Source organism: Lepidochelys kempii, chromosome 3, assembly GCF_965140265.1.
Source record: "Lepidochelys kempii isolate rLepKem1 chromosome 3, rLepKem1.hap2, whole genome shotgun sequence".
Taxonomy (NCBI): Eukaryota; Metazoa; Chordata; order Testudines; family Cheloniidae; genus Lepidochelys; species Lepidochelys kempii.
Genome location: NC_133258.1, coordinates 128,662,911 through 128,682,197, shown reverse-complemented (window position 1 = coordinate 128,682,197; position 19,287 = coordinate 128,662,911). Strand labels below are relative to the sequence as shown.

Here is a 19,287-nt window from a genome sequence, read left to right as displayed (position 1 = left end):
ATTTTAATCACCACCTCAGCTACTTCATGATGACAGGACATGAATGGATGGAAGTGTCAGAACAGTTGTGAATATCACACTGTAGATTGGATTCTTACCACTAAAATCTTTGGAACAAGAAACAAAGGCCTGAGTTCATCAAAGACATACCATCCTGATTTTTTTAATTTTTCCATGTCTAACAAAATAATTGCAGAGAAAGGATGATCTTGTGGTTAGAGCACTGCACTGAGACTTAAGAGATCTTGGTTAATTTCCTGCTTCTGCCATAAACTTCCTGTGTGGTGTTGGGCAAGTTAGTTAATTTCTTTGTGCTTTGGTTCCCATCTGTAACACTGGGATAATGATACTTTCTCTCTCTCACCCCTTGGCTGTCTTATCTGTTTAGATTGTAAATTCTGAGATGTAGAGTCTGTCTCCTACTAAATATTACCATGGCACTAAGCACAGTGAGAGCCCAGTCTCAGTCGGAGTGTCTAAACACAATCATAATACAAATTAATTGGCCAAATAAAGTGAGGCCAAACTCTCAACTTGATGGCATTTCTCTATTTCTCTGTCTGTAACATGATAACTTTTGAAGACTACATCTGATCAATTCCAAAATTTCAAGGAATGTTCCAGCTGTCACTGGGAAGAACTTTATTGATTTGGCGATAATCAGAAAAGCATGATTTCCACTAAAATCAGAAAAAAGTTCAACTGGAAAATTTGCAACCAGCTCTACCCGTATCCTTAATCTTCACCCTGTATCCCACTCTCCCATCGCCCAATCCTAAACCTGTTGGGTGCTCCACTTTTCCTCCACCTGCCTGCCCAGAGCTCTGCCCCCCATTTCTCCCATCCTATGGCCCTCCATTCTTCCCCCTTTCATTCTTCTGGTGATCCCATATGTCAACACTGCACCACTCTATGTGTGCTCCCACTACCCTCTTTTCAACACCAAGAAGCTGCCCAGTTGTAAGAACCTTAAGTTTGTATTTCCTAACTTTTTGACCTTACCAGTTACAGTCCTGTCTTGAACCTTTTCAGTTCAGGGTAACATTTTTTTAAAGAAGGTTGCATTGGGACAACTCCAGCTTCCTCTAGATCCCTCTGGTTTCTTGGATCCCTGTCAGTTTGGGTTTGGACATAATTTATGGTACAGAGATGGCATTAATATCCTTGATTGACATATTTCTGGTGACTGACAGAAGTCAAATGTCTATACGAATTTTATTAGCACTATCAGAAGTCTTTAATACTGTTGACCATGATGTAATGTTGATTTTCATGCAGGATTTGGCAGGGTTAGGTGGGATTTTTCCTTAGGGGCAAAATTCCTCTCTCAGAAAAGTCTGGAGGTGATACTGTGTAATTGTTCATTGTCCTAAAGTCCTCACATCTGGAGTCCCTCAGAGTTCCATTCTATCACTCTTCCAGTATAACGTGTATGGGAGGCTGCTGTGGAGAATCTGAGGCATTTTGGGTTGCAGTGTTATCAGTATGCCGATGATACTCGGACTATAAATGCAGTCTATGAAATGCAGGTTTTGTGGCTCTTTCAGTGGATATTACACAGAGATCTGGATAAAAATGAGACTGTTGAGGATTACTGTGGAAAGGATGGTGGTACTGGTTGATAGGAGGAAGAACTGAGGGGGATTGATGGGGATTGTGATGGCTCCATTCCATATATTGGTAACGTAAATGTGTTTCTTGCAAAGGAAGGATCACATGCTTGGTTTACTTTTCTACCCCTAACTCTTTGGCTTCCCAGATAGCAGTGATGGTTTCTAGTGCTTTTATTCATCTGGGGTTAGCTAAGAGATTATGTTTCCTTATTAATATGAACCAGGTCTTTGTCACCTCCGCATAGTTTAGAAGCAGCACAATCTTTTATGATGGCTCAAATCTTCAGTTAGTTCAGAATGCAGTGGTTCTCCTGTGCAGTGGAAATGGGTGAGCAGAAGCACAATACATCTGTGCTGCACTCGCTTACTTTTCTATTCTAGGTCAGTTCAAGTTTTTGGCTTAATCTGTGATGCCTTCCTCATTTGAGGCCTGGCCACCATGGACACTGCACCTTGTTGCATACCACTATGCCAGCTGAGAAGTTCGTGTTGGCTGGAAGAAGGGTGTACTTCCATAGCTAATGTGGAAATTCCCTCTTCTGGTGTTCCCATAGGATCTGTCTATGCTGCACCACAGCTGGCTCATGCCAGCTGACTCAGGCTAAGGGGCTGTTTAATTGCCGTGTAGACATTCGGGCTTGGGTTGGAGTCCAGGCTCTTGGACTGTGCAAAGTAGGAAAGTCCCAGAGCTCGGGCTGCAGCGAAAGCCCAAAGGTCTACACTGCAATTAAACAGCACCTGAGAGTGAGTGCTAGTCAGCTGGCATGGGCAAGCCGCAGATGTCTAATTAATTACAGTGTAGACATACCTTCAGAGCTCAAGTTTGAGCGTCAACATAGTACAAAGCAAAGACTAACTTTCAAGCACTAAATAATTCTAAAAGTTTGGCTGAAAAGTATATATAACTCATCTCTTAGCTAAGGAATCTTTCTTACAGAGAAAGGGCCCAATTTTCAAATGTGAACACGGGGTATCATATCAACTTTTATACATGTTGAATGGTTATGCACATAAGTACCCGTTTTTAATTCCAAGTTATACTAGTATTTGGACACTTTATTTAGTTTGAAAATAAGTTAAGTTTGCAGAGCTTTTGTTAAAAAAGAAACATCAGCTGTAATATATACCTTAAAGAGCTATGTCATCAGCTGCAGAATTTTATTCAGTTCCATTGCTAGTTATCATCTGTATTTCTAATAATAGACTGCACTGTAGTCTCAAACATATTGTGAAAAGGGAAAATCCTGATTTCATAGCTTTCCTAGAGCAAATTCTTTTCTCTGTATTAGATTTAAAAGTGTAAGATGACTCTATGTATGTTGTTAAGTGTTCTAAGGTTCCTGTTACTGAGTCAACTTCAGTATACAAAACAGGAAATAGAATTACTGTATTGCTACAATTTTAGGTTATGGAAAATGAGAGAGAATCTCAGCAGCAGCCAGGAAAGAGGCATTTGCAGGAAACAAAATTTAAAATTTCCTAGATCTTAGCCTAACCACACAGTCCCTCAGGAGAGAGACGGTGGAGGTGAGGAGAGTTTTCCAAGAAGAAAACATTAAAGCTTTAGTTTTGTACTTTGCCAAGCTTAGGAAATATTATGAAAGTAAAACATTTATACTTTCAAAACCACTGCCTAGATACAGCAGTGATTGGTGTAATATAATTAGCTTAGGCAGACAGATAAAACTTATATTTGAGGCCTCAAAATTGGCTATCGACTGCTAACTAAAGTAAGGGAAGAAAATGAATCATAAGCTTCTGAGAAAGGAAATTTACAGAAGCAAACTGGAGTTTGATTAAGAGTTCTGCTTATCAAATTTTATTCTCTTGGAAATTCGAAGACTTTAGCTAGAAATGTATGCTGTGCTGCTCACTTCAAGTACTGTACATTGTGGTTTTAGAGATGTTACTGGTTTTGGTGGTATTCTTCAGTTATAAGGGGTATTAATTATTTTTTATATTTGCTATTATAGTTGTGCTGACAGAGCTCAAGCAAGGATTAGGGTCCTTTTGTAGGAGGTCCTAGTTTCGCAAACAACACAAAGACAGGCTCTGCACTAAACCCCTCTAAAAGCATGCCTTCTTTATTTGGTCAGTGTTCTGGTGACATGTCTGATTAGATTGACACTTCCGTCACCGCACCAAAATGTGGATACATATGTAGGAGATCTGGGGACTACAGAATGTGAAGCTATGCTTATAGATACTGATGAAATTTGTTTTATTCTACATGGAGCTGACAGTGACATCTACGATTAAGGTTGCTGAACACCTTCAACTATAAGGGTCCACCGGTCTGGAACCTGGGGTTGTGGTAACTGATGCCTCCATGTCGTCAATGGGAGCCAAGTGAAGCAGCATCCAGTGCTTACTGCAGAGGTAGGCACTGCAGGAAGTACCACTTAAAGATGCCAGAGTGACAGAACCCAGCAGATGCCTGATTGGGCCACCCCAATAATTAAAACCAGGAAGCTGCCCCAGGGAGCCATCTGAGCAACAGTGCAGATGCTGGCTTGCTACAGACCTTATCTTTTGCCACATCTTACTCCTGACTTCAACCCTGGCCTGGCTTGACCTTGGTACCTGTTTCCTGACTTGGGTTGGTAACTAATCTCAACTCCTGCCTTTGACCCCAGCCCAGGGGACACTACTGGCCTGGTTATCTCCCTGCTGGCCTTTATGAGCTACTTTTCAGTTGCTGATAACTTTGTCAAACCTTAACTGCTTGGGTTGAAATTTGTTGTCTACATCAGGCTGATTTCTTTCTTCCTTTCCTTTCCTTTCCTTTCCTTTCCTTTCCTTTCCTTTCCTTTCCTTTCTAATTTCAGCCAAAGTGGTTCACCTGTTTCTAAGAATGAGATTTAGGGAAAAACCCTTTATTTTGCTAATGTTTAAAAATATCCTTACAGCCATTTGGAGAAGCTCTTCTACCTCCACTCTTTGCAGCAGATTTGAAATTTGGACTTGAAATTGGCTGGGGATGGAGGGGGGTTGCCCTGAGGTCAGAGAGATGCCTATTATTATCATGTGAAAATCCATCAGGCTTTCAGAAAACTGCTATTTGGTAGAGGCTTTCACCTAATTTTTTCAGAGTCTGTCCGCACTGAGCAGGGCCGCTGGGGAGACACAGGACTTTTCCTACAGTTGGTGCTTGCGCTGTGGCATTGGGCACCAGAGCTTGACAAAGAGAGTTTCTGTCTTGTGCTCTCAGGCAGCATGGAGGAGAGGAGGAAGCAGCTTGATTCAAAGGGAGAGGAATGAGGAGCAGGGTAGACAGCGAGGACCAGAGGGACAAAGCCCAGCTAGGATCAGTAGGAAGAGAGCAGCAGAGGGTCAGTTTGAAAGAACAGAATGTAAGAAATCAAAATGTACAAAAGCTCTTTTCAAACAAAGGTTTAGCCTATTCAGCACACCCTGCAACCCTCCTAGCCCAGAAGTATTAAGTAATTTCCCGTTTGAATAAACATGCGTCTCCTCAAAGAAGGACCTTCACCATTTTCCCTCTTTCTCTTGCTATCTTCACACATAGTCTTAGAGAAGAAAGCACTGACACACGTACATTAGGTGCACACATACCCTTTCACGCTCCGGTTTTACTGAAAGTGTTCTGCAAACTTAAAGTAAAAGAAAACACAAATAGGTGTGTGGTTATGGGTGCAGGAAACTTGTTTGGAAACTAATGGTATAGGTAAATGATTTTTACTTTTGGCTGACCCTTGAACCAAAGATGGAAAGGAAATATCAATATCTACTGAATCAGTATTTTTATTACAAGAAATTAGTTCTAATATGAAAAAAAGGGATTGACTTTGGCTAGAGTCTGTAGCAGACTTTAGGCACACATGTATTTTGGGTATTTTGGAATACTTCCTTGACTGCTCCAATTTCTATTTTATTATATTTGGTTTGCAGAAAATCTGTTCCACTTCTATAGTTGAATTCATATTCAACACTTTTCACAGTCATTGGTGTTATGGTATCATTTATTATTCATTTACTGTTTTTCTAAAAAAAAGTAGTGTGTTAAAATCACCTATGTGAAAGTAGAAAGTATAGAGTATTAAAACAGTTTGTGACATTGAAACTGTAGTAAAACTAGAATTGTGGCAGACTCAAATAGAATTTATTGATGTTGGATTTAGTCCATTCCTTAGCAGTGCCTGAATGCAGCTTGTTTAAAAATAAAGGAAATCGTATTTAATAATTAAAGTTAAAAATAACTTACTGAAAGGTTCTTCTTGGTTCTCTCACCAAGTTGAGGGTTTGATTCAAAAGTTCATTGAAAAATTGGAAGCTGTTTCTGAACATTGTTTTGTCCCGGTAATGTGTTTTCTTATTTGTGACACACTTATTGTTCACATGCTGTAATATTCCTGGTAAAATATATCACAGTCCTTAGTATTGGCTACATGGACACTCGTATGGAGCCACATGTTGTCATGGCTTCCATGTTGAAACAATTAGTGACTTGCTTCAAAAACTGCCTCAGTGTTAGACACAAGCTATAACCTTCCATAAAAGCTTACAGCACAATAATAGTCTCATGCAGAATATCCACCAACTGTCTGCAGACTCCAAAAGTGGGTGGCAGAGGAGGAAAGTATTGTCTAGAGACATTCAAGAGGAGTCAGGGCAAGGGCAAATTACTACATATACTATTGTGGAAAAGCAAACTACGTTGCTGCTGAAACCTTAAAGTTGCATTAACTTACAATCAGCAAATCTTCACTGTGTTGTGGCAGAATAAAAATGTATTATTGATGTTTAAGCACAAAGCATGTAGGGGTCTTCTGCAAAAAGGGGCGTGTGTTTATTTAAGCGGAGTGGGGTTAGATGCAATTGGTTTGAAAGCGTTTGCTGTATGTTTCCATGTGCCATGCCTCCTTTCTGCAGATTCTGCCATACATGTAGCAGTGCAGTGTTTCAGATATTCCTTAGTGTAGGGATTAATTGCACCTTCCTGTTGGAAAACCTGCAATGGGAGCCTAAAAGGGAGAAAACCTCTGCAAGAATTCGGCTCACTCAGTTTTATCCCCAGTTGATCTGTTGGACTGGGCTATGTCCTGAGTCCAGGATATGAATGAGAGGCCCTATGCATCAACACCATCTCTGTATCTCTGGCAACCTGCCCTTTGCTAGGCCATTTTATTTAGCTGCCTGACTTTAAGCACCCTCATTTGAAAATTTGTTTTATCCTCTCTTTTCCATTTGTAAAATGGAGATAATACCCACCTTTGTAAGGAGTGATTTGTGATTTTTGGGGGGAAGAAAAGTGCTAAATAAACACTAAATATAAGAGCTGTCAATCACAGTTAACTCACACAATTAACTCAAAATAATTGCGATTAAAAATATTAATTGTGATTAATCACACTGTTAAACAATAGAATACCAATTCAGCATGTCCTCTGGAATGGTGGTTGAAAGGACATATGAATCTTTAGCGTATCTGGCATGTAAATATATTGCGTCACCGGCTACAAAAGTACCATGTGAAAGCCTGTTCTCACTTTCAGGTGACATTGTAAACAAGAAGTGGGCCGCATTATCTCCTGCAAAAATTGTAACCAAACTTATTTGTCTGAGTGACTGGCTGAAATAGGACTGAGTGGACTTGCAGACTCTAAAATTTTACATTGTTTTATTTTTGAATGCAGTTTTTTTGGTACATAATTCTACATTTGTCAGTTCAACTTCCATGATAAAGAGATTGCGCTACAGTACTTGTATTAGGTGGTTGAAAAATACTATTTCTTTTGTTTTTTCACAGTGCAAATATGTGTAATAAAAATATAAAGTGAGTACTGTACACTTTGTATTCTGTGTTGTAATTGAAATCAATATGTTTGAAAATGTAGAAAACATCCAAAATATTTAAATAAATGGTATTCTATTATTGTTTAACAGTGCGAATAATCTCGATTAATCGTGATTAAGTTTTTTAATCGCTTGACAGCCCTACTAACTTTCAGTTCTGCATAAACAAGAGACCAAGTTCTACACTGGTTTACCCTGTGCAAACATGTTAAACAATGAGGTTAACAAGGTGTAGCACAGAATCTGGCCCAGAAGAGTCTCAAACAATGTATATCTTTCTTGAATTAAACTGTGAAAGGCACTGCATGTCAAAGTAATGTATTTGTATAGCTGAAAGGGCTAGACATTTACTGGTTAGAACTAGTCCACAGTATTTGTGGAGGTCAACTACCAACTAATTTATTTATTTCTAGAATATTTAGAAGTAAAATAAACCTGCCAGTGTTATTTTAATATCCACTAAGTTTGTCCCTACCCCACCCCCAATCCTCAGGATGAAATTGACAGGTGTTTAACTGAAAACAGTTCTGCTGATTTTAAGATTTAAAACAAATCTTTACTTCACTTCTGCACTGTATAGGAAAAGAGTTATAATTATGTATAACTTTCTGACTGCCAAAATATATAATTTTCCTTCCAGGTTGATGATTAGCTTCAGATATTAAAGTATACACCAATTAGGACATAAATGAGGGATAATCATTAAATAGCATCAGTGGCGACATTTTCAACTTCTGCTTTTGAAATCACAAGATAAATGTGAAAATAAATGCATTTAATAGTTGGATTGCAGAATCCTTTTGTGAAATTTCTGGTTTTGGTAAATTAAGGATTTTAAAACTGAAAAGTCTGTATGATCTGTTTTACTCTGGACACCTGTTATTTGTGAAGGAAAGGAGTATCTGCACACCACAGAAAGTAAGAGGCGCAAAGACATCTTAAGATGACCACTTCCACAACATAAAATGTAGCTTCATACTGAAGATATTCTCAGAAAAAACTTGATCTTTGTTACTTATGGAAGCTTTGGATAGTCCCAGGCCAATGAATTTGTGAAAACTAGGCTTGAAAGTATTACAATAGAACCTGAGAGTTACGATCACCTCGAGAATGGAAGTTGTTCGTAACTCTGAACAAAGTGTTATTGTTCTTTCAAAAGTTTACAACTGAACATTGGCTTAATAAGCTTTGAAACATTACTGTGAAGAAGAAAAATGCTGCTTTCCCTTTGGTTTTTTTAGTAGTTTAACACATTTCTGTACTGTATTTGCTGCCTTTTTTTTTTTTTTTGTGATCTCTGCTGCTGCCTAATTGTGTACTTCAGGTTCCAAATGAGGTGTGTGGTTGACTGGTCAATTCATAACTCTGATATTCATAACTCTGAGGTTCTACTGTAGATTTTTATCCGTGTTGGTAAATGTCAGTTTTACCATACATACAGATTGACATATTTTGATTGATAACAATTGAAATATACAGGTAGGCAAAGAAAGAAAAATGCTGCAGGAGAACTTGAGTCAAAATCCAATGATTTAGACTTTTGAGTTTGTCTTGTTACAAATGGACTAGTGAATGAATAGTAAAAACAGGTCTGATTTGTTAATTTAAGGATATTTACTTTATATATTTCGACATGCGATGCTGACAATTTGTGTTTAATGGTTTATAAAGTTGTTGAATCTGTCTGTCATTAAATAACTGTTTACCCCCATAATTTCCCACAACTGTGAAAAATGAAAACAATAAAACTAAAAATTGCTTAAAAGTAAACAATGACATCAGTCAAAATTCTAAAAAATGAATTCTGCCAGGCTTGGTCATAACTTACTGTAGGTCAAATTCTGTCACCCTCACTCATGCTCAGTAGCACCTTGTTCTGTAAATAGTCCCATTGAGTCAAATGGGATTACTCATGGACTCTGTGCCCTTAATTTAACCCTCCTGTGCATTTATACTGTGAGACAGTCTTTAATGATCACTTATTAGTGGCCCCATGTGTTAATTTTCTGCAAGCTGTCCAAACCATGTGGTGAGTACAGAATATATCACTTCCCCAGGGGCTTTCCTAAGTGCTTCTCAAACATTAATGAATTTAATCTTCATAATACCATGCAAGATGAGGTGATAATATTCTTTCCCTTTTACAGAGGGTGATTGGGGCATGGTGCGATTAAGCCTGAAATGATCAAGGGTCAACTAATTGGGGTGTTCAAGCTGAAACTTTCCAAAAGAAATAAATAAATTTCCAGCCTGAAGCAGGAGCCCGGTTTGGAAAATTTCATCCCTAATGGCTACAGTTGGGCAAAGTTATAAACCACTCAAGGCATGGATTTATGATGGGTAGTGTTAGGCAGTTGTAACTATGTGCATCACTGCCAGCTCTCTCTCTAATACGTTCATGCAGTTTAAAAGGAGAACTATGTTCCTTCTTAGCTCAAATCTTGTTGAAAGGTGATTTATATGCTGTACAGTGGAAAGAGTAGTATATTCTTGTAAAGATGTTTATTAATACAAAGAAAGCTAATTTATTGATAACTATTGGCCATTAATCCTATACATTATTGGACAATGTTAATACTTTTATATTTATGGCAGGGTCTCATAGACTTTAAGGTCAGAAGGGACCATTGTGATCATCTGGTCTGTCCTCCTGAACATTGCAGGCCACAGAACCTGACCCACTCCTGAAATAGCCCCCTAACCTCTGGCTGAGTTACTGAAGTCTGCAAATCATGGTTTAAAGACTTCAAGCTACAGAGAATTCACCATTTACACTAGTTTAAACCTGCAAGTGACCCATGCCCCATGCTGCAGAGGAAGGCAACTCCCACCCCCATCTGACCTGGGGGAAAATTCCTTTCCGACCCCAAATACAGTGATCAGTTAGACCCTGAGCATGTGGGCAAGACCCACCAGGCAGATACCTGGGAAAGAATTATCTGTAATAACTCAGAGCCCTCCCCATCTAGTGTCCCATCTCCAGCAGTTTGGGGATTTCTACAAATTTTTCAGCCAGAGAAGTGACATTTCACATAAGTGCCACATTGCTGCTGCACTGGGGACTGGAGAATAGAGAAGCTGCTCAGAGGAACTCTAGATCCCCAGGATGATGCAGCTCTAAGGTCCATTGTAACTACGTGGGAGTGCAGGGCAGTTGTAGACTGATGCTGAGGGGAGGCTATTGCATGAATATACTGAACCACAGCCCCATGTAAAGGGAATGTAGAAGAATAGGTTGCATAGATGCTCCAGGCTCTATACCTGAATTTGGAGGAGGATTTTATTCTCACCAGCATTTCTGTATTTTCCGTGTGCAAAGACCTTTTACTCTGGCTTTGAGGGACCAGAATTTTCCTGTGTCCCTACCAAAAAAAGCCTAAATTTGACATTACAGTGTCTTTCAAAAAAATAATGTATTGTTACAACAAAGTCTGCTTATTCAAGCAGGCTTTCTTATGCTAGGCTCTGAAATGCTTTAATGAGTTCCATGTTCATCAGCACAACCACAGAGACATAGTGAAAAAGGAACATTCAATTTCTGGAATTGCTATAAAGCCTACTCAGATTGCTGTTTCACTCATACAGTGTTTTCTCAGATACCATTATAACATATTTTCTTCAACATTTTCTTTGCCATATCCTAAATCAGTTTTACTCAATGGTCTGTGTATTCCTTATACATTGTCTTTTTATGTGCTTTGAATATAAATACCAGACAATTGTGTGCCACATCTACTTCCTTTCTTCTTACCAGCTGAATGGGACAGTAGAGCAGAATCATGCACTGGCATCTGATTCCTTAAAATCTTTCTGCATACAAAAATACAGGATTTATTTTCAATACATTTAACTCAATTACGCAAAACAAAAGAACTAATGTTAGAAGTTTAAGAGCCTGATCCAAATCCCTTTGATGTCAGTCAGCTGTAGATTCGGACCTTAGTGCATTTCTGCTTTGGTACCATTTCATCAGTTAAAAGCTTGCAAACAGTAATTTTTTTCTACCAAATCTACCTTCTCATGTTTGGTTGACATTCATTTCCCCTCCACACACACCCTCCTGAAACATTTTTCTGGTCAAATCCTTATCAGTGCATCTGTGTCACTAATTATTTAGGAGTTCCATGTTATTGAGAACAATGTGTCAGCCGACAGCTGCTAAGACCCATGAACAGAGAGAAGACAATATTGTTTTAATGTGGCTGACCAACAAATAGCAGTTTTAATCATAGCCATTAAGATGGTAGGGCTTTTTATGCAAAAAGTAGATATTTAGAATTTCGAAGAACATCTTTATAGCAAAATAACCTGTTTAAGAACGATCAGACTTGGTACTGTTTCAGTGTCTACTTGAAACACATCCATATACCCTTTTCCCTCCCAAGAAAAAAGTTAGAGTTGCTCTTTTTCTAAACCATTTTTCCATTAGGATACTTTAGAACCTAACATTTGCTAAATCATTCTTGGTATTATAAAATGTCAGATCTATAGAATTTATATCTGCTTGGCTTTTGTGAAGTATTTACTATAGCTAAAACTTGTTAGCCAGAATGTGTATTCCTATCAAGCTATAATTTAAAGTTTTCAGTAGAAGTCTTAAAAATGAAAATGTAAACCCTTGTTGTCTTTTAGGCTTACATATATGAGATGCGTTCAAGCACCTTTTCCCATAAATTGGCAGGACACACGGAATCGGTGATCAACGTGGCTTTTAGTCCCTCATCTCCCCAGGTACACTTTTTTCCCCTTTCATCCTTTTTGTCATTTAAATGTATATGATCTTCATGGTAAATACCCTTGATGTCAGTAAAACATTCTCTCTCCCTTGTCCATCTATGTGATCTGAGTGGCATATAATAATAATTACAATCCATTGTGAGCGTTCACATTTATCCTTGTTATATTACTGTACTAGCATCCATAATGAATTGAGTCTCTCATATAAATAAGCTCTTTACAAATCAGTTTATCTTCTGTATAGTTTATTTGAATTCAACCCGTTTTCCAGCTTCAGATTATGTAGTCTGAACTGGACTGGTGTTGGGAGTCCAGAAGATAACAGAGGAGACAAGTTTGAAACTGCTGTTGGCTCTCAGCTTCCCTTTATCCACAGCCCTCCAATAAGTGCTCTCCCTATGTCAACCCTGCTGCTGTTCTTAGCTGTCTCCTGGGTTGCAGGTAAATGAGGGTGAACCATGCAAGAATTTATGCTCCCCCAGTATTGCTGCTGCTTCTTTTGAGGCGATATTTTATGAGAAACAAGTTTTGTGAGGCTGAAGGCTATTTTTGTTAACCTTAGAGAACATAATTCATGTGACATGTCAGCAGAACATTTTTAACTCAAATTTTAGAATTATTTCTGGGTAGGTGCTTGACGCTGGCAAAGTTCAAGTGGTGGTACTAAACTCCTCCTCCTCCAGACATCAATTTAAATAGATCCCCTATGCTTAGTATCTGCAGTATTCCATTGTACTTTCCTTTACTTTCTATAGGCAATATACTGAAATTTAAAAACTACAACTTTTACTTAGTCATCTATAGCAACTGTCAAGTTAAGAACTGTAGCTGAAGATACTTTTTTCTAGAATATTTGCTTTGCAGGTTTTCCATTTCTCACCCTCCTTTCGTCTTTCCTCCTTTTACAGGAGGAGAAATATTGTTTGAACTGTCATTGTAAAAGAAGCGAGCTTTGAATGGTTTATAGATGGGTTAAAAATAAAGAGGCAAAAGTGAGCATCATAGGGGATTCTAGCTACATTTGTTTCCAGTAATGAGCTGATGCAATAGCAGAGGGAGAAGGGATTTCTTGGAAGAGGTGATTCCATGCACAGACATCCTTAAAGTTGGTTCTAACCACATTGCCATCCCCCAGTAATATGCTGGCAAAATGTCTTTCTCAGATGCTGTGGCTCCTTATCCACTTTTGTCACAACAATGAGTTTATCAGTAAAACAAACAAAACACACACACCCCTTTTTATCTGGTTACATTTTGCCTGTGCAGTGTTTAAAAAAATAAAAAAAAACAAAAACAAAACACCAAATATTTGTTACAGCAAAGCTAAAGCTTATTTATAATAACATACTCGACGGTTATGAAAAGATGGTGCAGCAAGTCTAGGTTAGTGTCCGTATGAAAATAATACTAATGAATTCAGTAATACCTGAATTGTACATTTTAATAATTCTGGTAGCATGTTATCCTTCACTAGTTTATCTACGGCAGCAGTTCTCAAACTGTGGGGCGGGACCCCAAAGTGGGTCGTGATCCTGTTTTAATGGGGTCACCAGGGCTGGTTTTAGACTTGCTAGGGTTATGTAGTCATTTTTGTTGTCAGAAGGGGGCCACGGTGCATTGAAGTTTGAGAAACCCTGGTCTATGATTACTGTGCTCTTAATATATGAGAAATTTGCATTAGAAGAAATTTAAGTTGTTTCTGGACTTATTTTCAAGGATTAAAATTGTCCTTTAAACTAAGTGTTTTTGCGGTGCCTAGCACAATGGAGTTTTGATCTGGATTTGGCAAGTGCTACATTAATACAAACTGCTAATGTCTATGGTTAATCTTTGACAGATTGTCTCATTTTTATGTTTGGTCCTTTTTTATAGAATTTATTGGACTATTTAATGGATTAAATGTTTAGCACTTTCCATTTTTTCTATATACAGATAAATGACTGCTATTCTTATATAGCCAGCCTCGTCCTTTATGCTGCACCACTTCATATACCCTTGGCATCAATACTTAGATATCTTTTCTCTGGCAATAACTAGACTGGGACTCCAGATATCTGGGTTGTGTCCTATGCCCAGCTATGCCACAGACTTTTTGGGAGATCTCAGGCAATTTACATACTTGCTTCTTATGCCTCAGTTACCCATCATTGCAATGGGAATAATATATCACTCTCTGAGCAGTGTTTCTAGTAAAAGTGTTAGTATTTGAGTGCCAGAACAAAGTTAGAGAAATAGTAGGGTCAAGGATTTTACTTTCTTTATTTTATGAGCTAAAGGAGCAAAAAAGATTTACGTGCTAATGTATGCCTTAAAGTGCAGGTATAATTGCTATGACTAATTCTGTAATAGATGTAAAGGTTGTATCTGTAGATGAATGTATTATGGAGACGGATGTCATCACACTTGATGTCTCACCAGTCCATACACTGTGCATCTTTGCATTCTTGAATATGCATGTGCTTCAGTTGCAATATGACTATGATGTTTATGATGTAACCTATGGTACAGAGGGTGATAGGTGGATTTTTATTATTAATTTTGTGTTTGACTCAAACTGTAGTATACAGAGGGAAAAGTCGTACACTGTAAACTATTTGGACCAACTTCAGATCTGCAATAAATGGTTAAACAGCCAAGTTATATAAGCCTTTGAGTAACTGACATTGGAACATGCTGACAGAGTCTTAGATTTTAGCAGCTAAATTACCCAAAGATTCTGTCCACACTGAGCACACTCCAGCTTGGTGTTGAGCTGGACTTCCCCTGCAATTGCAGCTCTGGGCTACTGTGGGTTATACTGGGTCTAGGGCCAGCTAACAGTATGTGAACTGAGTATAGGGAGCCTGTCACTTCTGTGTTCTCAGACTCCCTTCTCACAGATAGATCTGCACAGGAGCCATAGAAAGCATCATATCAATTTTCTGCTGACCTGCATGCATGAAGTTATCTGTACAGCTGCCAGTTGGGAAACGTGGTTGTAGATTTCTCAGATAGTTGAAGTTAGCGCTAAAATCACCATAGTATTCAAAACTGGCTACAGATAACTTTGGATGTGTCTGAAAAAATGAATTATCCTTTACTAGCTTCTACCACAATATATTTCTCCTAGTGGTCACATCTGGAGATTTCAATTTAGAAAAAAAATCTGTGTGAAAACTTCATTCTTCTGATGTATTGGGTCACCAGTGACTGTTCACTTAATCATCATCGACATGTCATTTTCCCACAAGCAAGCCAGTTTTTGTAAAGTCAGGGAAAATTCTTTTTCAGATTTTTATTTACTGATTTTGGCTTTGATTGGTGTTAAATCAATCTTAGGTTATCCTTATATAGACATGAATTTTTTTCAATATCATAAATAGTACATTGAACATTAAGACTCTGCAGTAGCTTGTCAGAGCTTGAATTATGTGATTTTAGGACATGGGGCCAAATTAATATCTGTGATCCCATTGAAGTGAAGTCAGTTGCACCAAAGGGGTCTTCGACTCAGAATGGTTTGTCTCTCTGCGGCCAGTTCAGTTTTTTGTCTGCACTAATTTACCAACGTGCCAAAACTAGAAGAATGCATGGCTCATTAGTTTTGAGACAGTTACTGTTTAGCCCTTTAAAGAAATACATACTTTGTGTCTGAGGGGGATACTTGTCCACCTTCTATCTACTTTAAGCTTTCCCAAGAAACTAAACTTCAAGGAGTAAAAAGTGCCACTGAGTTGTAAAAATCCTTTTACAGAGATTATAGACTCCTAGACTCTAAGGCTGGAAGGGACCGTCATGATCATCTAGTCTAACCTCCTGCACATATCAGGCCACAAAACCTCACTCACCCATGCTGCAGAGGAAGGTGAACCCCCACACCCCCAGAATCTCTGCCACTAGTAACCTCCCTCCAACCTAACAGTTCACCTTTCAGTATGACTCACTGTAGTCTTTCTCCTTTAACTAATTCCTCATCCACTTTTTAATTCTAATATGAATCCCCATCTTCTCCAATTTAACTAATAATTTCCCATTTGGAACTGTATTAGATGCCATACTGATATCCAGGCAGATTAGATCTACTACATTTCCTTTGTCTAAAAATCAGTTATCAAAGAAGGAGATCAGGTTGATCTGGCACGAGCTATCTTTTGTAAAACCATATTGTATTTTATCCCAATCACTGCACACCTCTATGTCCTTAGCTACTTTCTCTTTCAAAAATGTTTTCTGCACCAGTAGTTCTGGTTCTTCCATTTGGGAACAGCGAGACATCAAGATGATTTGGAAAATTCTTGTGCAGATATTCCAATGTCACTAGAATGGCCAAGGATAGATACAGACTTACAAAAACATGCTTTTTAAGGAACAGAGAAAACGTCGTAAGTTCTATGCACCTATTCATCCATTCTAGAACCTTCTCTAGCTTAGTTTTCCCAATAACGTGAGCTTCATGTTCCAATTCAGTTGTTAAACTGGCTGATGAACCAGAGAAGGCTGAGAGAAAGACCATTACATGTTTCTCCCAACCTGGTCTGTCTTTTATGCCAAGTCTCCAATCCTTCATCCACAATGACTTGAGATCTGTCAAACTCAGCCTTTTTATATCCACTACTTTAGCTGGAGAAGAAGTTGTTTCAGCAGCCCATACATCTTTGAAACAGTTTGTAATGGTACTCTATCTTCGTTAGGAAATGTGGGTCTTAGCCAAAGCTTATGTTGCAATTTGGTCTAGAGGAATGCTACCACCTCTGCCTTGCTGAATCCAAAGAAGACAGCTGCATTAAAAGAAAGAGACCTACTGTTAAACTTGCATATGACGTGCCATTCAAGGTTCAGTATGTTCTCTCCTCATGACATTGGGCTAAATTCTTCCCTCCCACCTATGCAATCCCATAGACTTCAATGGGGCTTCACTGATGCATGTGAGAGCAGAATTTGGCCCAATGTGTCTCTAGACTAGATGTGTACTTTCGCCCAAATCCTTCTGTCCAATGTAGTCAAATGCAAATATTTTAAATCTTGTTAGTAAAGTTTCATTTAAGTACAGTAACTCCTCATTTAACGTTGTAGTTATGTTCCTGAAAAATGCAACTTTAAGTGAAACGATGTTAAATGAATCAAATTTTCCCATAAGATTTAATGTAAATGCAGAGGGTTAGGTTCCAAGGACATTTTTGGGGGGCAGACAAAAAGCATTATATACTGTACAGTACTGTACTGTGGTTGGGAAGTGCCCCTGGCTTACCCCATACAGGCACAGCCCGCTGCAGGCAAGGACGCTAGGAAGCACCTTAGCAGCAGCAGTGGCAGCTTACCTGGAGAAGAACAGGTGCTGACTTTGCCAGGGGATGCTCCAGGCCTGCCTCTTCCCATCCCCGCTCCACTCCAGGCCCACCTCTTCCCACCCCCATTCCACCTCCTCTCTGGAGCATGCCGCATCCCCGCTCCTTCTCCCCCTCCTCCCTCCAGAAAGTCCTAAGCCAAACAGCTATTAGGACTTTCTAGGAGGGAGGGGAGGAATGGAGAAATGGCGCTTCCCTGCTCCTTCCCCTCCCTCCCAGAAAGTCCTAAGTGCCGCCAAACAGCTGTTTGGCAGTGGGGGAATTGCTGGGAGGGAGGGGGAGGAGGCAGAGAAGAGGAACTTGTGCAATGCTCCCTTGTAAAGTCACTGCTCTTCCACAAAATCTTACAAGCAGTGGACAGAGCAGGCAGCCAAACAACATTATAAGGAGCATTGCACCAACTTTAAACGAGCATGTTCCCTAATGGAGCAGCAACGTAACTTTGAAATAACGTTAAGTGGGAGGACGTTAAGTGAGAAGTTACTGTATAGTAATAATAAAAGAAAATGCAGCTTATAAAAGTAATCTTTTATCAGCAAAGTTTTTAAAAAAGAATATCAAGATAGTACTTAGACAAGACTTTAGTTATTTAAAATTTATATCACTCATTACTAAAGTTAGAATGCCACACATCAATAAAACAATTCAAAAATTAACAGAATGAGCCTTTAAATTAAAGGCATAACAGAACATCCTGCACGCTTATAGAATCATAACGGTCTAATTCCCAACTATTAAATGGATTCAGAGATCTATCCAAAGCATTAACCATATAAATACAACCTGTACTATGCTCTGAATTTTGCCAAATGTAGGCCAACATTTAAAAGGACAACTACCCTGATTTTCAGGGCCTGGTTCCTCAATACTTTTTGGAAATCAGGCCCCAGACATATGTGAAGTTGGGCACCCAAAAGTGAGGCATCCAAAACGCGCTGGCTACTTTTGAATATCTTGGCTTTGGGCTTTCTTGAACTACTGGAGGGAGCAGACTTCAGATCTGTAGATCTGTCCTGCTGCTGGTGCCAGGGACTTTGACCTCATGAACCAATAGTTGGAATGACCCAGCCAATTGTAACTTCCTCAGTGAGACACAGGGAAAGAGGGATTCTCTCCGTTAATTCATTACAAAGTGTCTTCATTTGCTTATGTAGTTCTCATCTGTTTCTCTACATCAGGGGTTCTCAAATCTCATTGCACCGCAACTTCCTTCTGACAACAAAAATTACTACATGACCTGAGGAGGGGAGACAGAAGTCTGAGCCGGCCAAGCCCCGCTGCTCTGGGAGGGAAGAAGGGGGGCAAAGGCAGGGGGGCCAAAGCTGAAGCCCCAGGACTTCAGCCCTAGGGAAGGGGGCTGTAACCTGAGCCCTGCGACCCAGGGTTGAAGCCCTCGGGCTTCGGTTTTGGCCCCAGGTGGTAGAGCTTGGGCTTCAGCCCTGGGCCCCAGCAAGTTTAAGCCAGCCCTGGCAACCCCATTAAAATGGGGTCGTGACCCACTTTGGGGTCCTGACCCCCAGTTCGAGAACTGCTGCTCTACATCTATCAGGCAGACAAGCCGGTGGGAGAACACAGATTTTAATAGAAAGCACAAACATTGTGTCTCAGTTAGTGTAAGACTTCACATTCTGCGGAAGATAAACTTGTTTATGCCAATGAAACTATTCTAAGCACACATGACAGCTGTGAAAAGGTGGGGGGGTGATCTTTTTTGTTTTAAAAAAAGCTTTCCATAAGTGAACAAAGCTACACAAGGACAACTTAGTTTAATCAAGGGACTCTGCAAGATTACATGT

General features: G+C 39.3%; 1 protein-coding gene across 8 annotated transcripts in view; it reads left to right on the top strand.

The window, feature by feature from the left end:
- WDR27 (WD repeat domain 27) overlaps positions 1-19,287 on the top strand; it is a 189,414-nt gene that overhangs the window by 100,341 nt on the left and 69,786 nt on the right. For all 8 annotated transcript variants that reach the window (XR_012158137.1, XM_073337965.1, XM_073337962.1 and 5 more), the window contains one exon: positions 12,063-12,161. Coding sequence is in view for 7 of the 8 variants with exons in the window: in XM_073337965.1 (XP_073194066.1) it covers positions 12,063-12,161 (99 nt within the window). In the remaining variant the exon portion in view is untranslated. The remainder of the gene's footprint in view (positions 1-12,062; positions 12,162-19,287) is intronic.